Below are 2828 nucleotides of genomic sequence, written 5' to 3' on the forward strand. Positions count from 1 at the left end.
AAGACCCTGCAAATCTACCCATACACTTAAATTAGTGTAGAAAACTAAATGATATCGGTACGATGTTTCTTTAAAAAAAATAACAATTACGATGAATATTCTCAGAATTCTAAAATGCACGGAACTATAATTAGTATTTCATTCATATACAAATAGTAAATAGGAAGAAAGTATTATCGTGCATGATAGGAAGGTAAAACGTTCCCAACGTAAACACAATGAGAGAGGTACGTAGCGTCCCGATTGTCATGTGCACGTCGTGAAATCAGGAAGTGATTGTGAAAATAATACAGTCGTACTGCCTTCCAAATTAGTGACGCCGGGGCAATAGTTGATCGATAAAAACACGCATATAACAGTAGGTGGCCTATCGGACAGGATTGTTTAAAGGTCATTGTCATTGAACTTTCCAGGTTTAAAGCGATAATAACATGCATAATAAATCAATTTAAGATAATAATGTCCAGTCATCCAGGCAAGTTGGTTATTGATTCGACGTGAAATTGTGCCACATAAAAGTCCAGTAGCATTTTTAATTGTTTACCAACTATAGGCCTATGAATTTAAATGCAAGACAAAACAAGTTTATCTCTGCCTTTAGATCCGATCTACCGGCAGCTGATACCAGGTACACTTATACAGTAATTACACATAATTATTATCTTTAAATCTTTAAATTTGCTCCGCTAGTTTATTTTATTCATTTTCTCCAGAAAATAACAATAGAGCTTACAAAATCTCACTCGTGGCTGAGAGTCGGACCTGTTGCGTTATATAAAACTACACTATTATTATTATTATTATTATTATTATTATTATTATTATTATTATTATTATTATTATTATTATTATTATTATTTAAAATAATTACCTAATTTACTGATCTGAAAGTGAACCCAATAAATCGTCGTACCATTATCGTTATAAAAATGTATCCTGTACATAAATGATTGCGGTTATACTATCGCCTAAAATTGCAGTGAAAAAATATAATTAAAAAAATCCGAAGAAAAAAGTATATGCACTTCTGTATTTATCAATATGATCCATTATAAGTAACGATGATGGCGAAATCGTTGTTGTACCATAAACGCTGCTTGCATGACGTTTTCAGTTGACCATAAACAGTAGGCAACAAAGTTAATTATTGAATCACCGAATCGACAATAGTTTGCTTAAAACTTCCATGGGCGTTACCTTTAAAAACCCCCTCTTGATTTTGTACCTTATTCATGAACTTTAAGGTGCTGTTAACTCGTATTTACCTCGGTTTGATGGTTTTATTTTAACTGCTGTTACTAATATAACAACATTAAAAAGTACAACTCAAATCAAATTTACAGACCATTCTGATTCAATATTTATTTTGGTATATTATCAGTTCAGTTTATTTTTCATCATCAAAACATTGTACAAAACAGATAAAATTCGCACAAGGCAGTACAATAAAAGATTATGCAAGGATGGTCTATGAAAGTTTTCTTTAAGAAGTAAAACTTATTCAATGTGGCACTACATAAAACCAATTATAAACAAGAAAGTGTACAACGATAAATACGGTGAAAATGAGGCTAAATTGTCATAGAAGTAAAAAACGCGAAAGAAGAACAACCTTAATAATAATAATAATAATAATAATAATAATAATAATAATAATAATAATAATAATAATAATAATAATAATAATAATAATAATAATAGTATAACATACAAATTCAATAGTTAAAAGATTGTGGGAATCACAATATAAAAGCAGTAAACATTTAAATAATTAAAACTTTTAAATACAGACAAAATGAGGCAAACAATTTACGTCATAAAAGTAAAAAAGCGCGAAAGAAAAAAAACACTTTAAAAAATAACAAAATTAATAATAATAATAATAATAATAATAATAATAATAATAATTATTATTATTATTATTATTATTATTATTATTATTATTATTATTATTATTATTATTATTATCATTATTATTATTATTATTATTATTATTATAGTAACAACAACAATATAACATACAAATTCAATAGTAAGAAAGATTTGGGGAACACAATATAATACATACAACAATATAAAACCAGTGAACATTTAAATAATTAAAAAACCTTAAAATACAGATAATATGAGGCTAAACAATTTATGTCATGAAAGTAAAAAACGGAAAAGAAAAAAAAAACACTTTGAAATAACGAAATAATTCGTCATGAATGTGTTAAAAAAAAACAAAAAACAAAAAACAAAAAAAAAAAACGATTCAGAAAATTATAAACTGCTGCCCGCGCCCGGTGGCGCTTCAGTCTTTGGCATTGATTTTTGCTCCTTTGCCGTTTTGGTCTATGCCTATTTTCGTTTTTGTAGTTATCCTTGCCGTTTTGGTTTATTGCCGTTTTGGTCACATGCCGTTTTGTCCAGAAACCATATTGACGCTTGTATAGGCCGAGGCTGGAGCTTTATGTTAAAAAGTAAGTTACATTTTGTGGCTAAATTGAAATGAAAAATATAGTTTCTATGATGTATGATGATGTTTTACTCCGCATCTCCTATTAGAAAAACAAGGAAGCAGCATGGTTTTTCCCATGGTTTTACTCTCCGGTGTTTGGCTTCTCTAGGGCTAGGCCTAGGTACCAGGCCTAGGACCAGTGGTAGGCCTGAATGCCAGTCAATTCGAGCGGATGCCAGTTCGAGCGGATGAATTTTAGTGCCAACTCAAGGGTGAATTTATCGTCGTCCTATTCTTGAATTTGTTTATTTTAAATGCAAAAAAATGCTCTGTGCACTAAAATTCTGAAATGTTTTTGGCACTTTTTGATCATTATTTCATGTTT

General features: G+C 29.4%; 1 protein-coding gene across 2 annotated transcripts in view; it reads left to right on the forward strand.

Annotated features, from left to right (window-relative positions):
- The first annotated feature begins 2318 nt into the window (after window positions 1–2318).
- LOC117121890 (aspartoacylase-like) overlaps window positions 2319–2828 on the forward strand; it is a 12745-nt gene continuing 12235 nt past the window's right edge. For both annotated transcript variants that reach the window (XM_033267279.1, XM_033267283.1), the window contains exon 1: window positions 2319–2465. In XM_033267279.1, the coding sequence (XP_033123170.1) occupies window positions 2456–2465 (10 nt within the window). In that variant the 5' untranslated portion in view covers window positions 2319–2455. The remainder of the gene's footprint in view (window positions 2466–2828) is intronic.

Source organism: Anneissia japonica, unplaced genomic scaffold (genome assembly GCF_011630105.1).
Source record: "Anneissia japonica isolate Jap-2015-1 unplaced genomic scaffold, ASM1163010v1 scaffold352_len1594369_cov220, whole genome shotgun sequence".
Lineage (NCBI taxonomy): Eukaryota > Metazoa > Echinodermata > Crinoidea > Comatulida > Comatulidae > Anneissia > Anneissia japonica.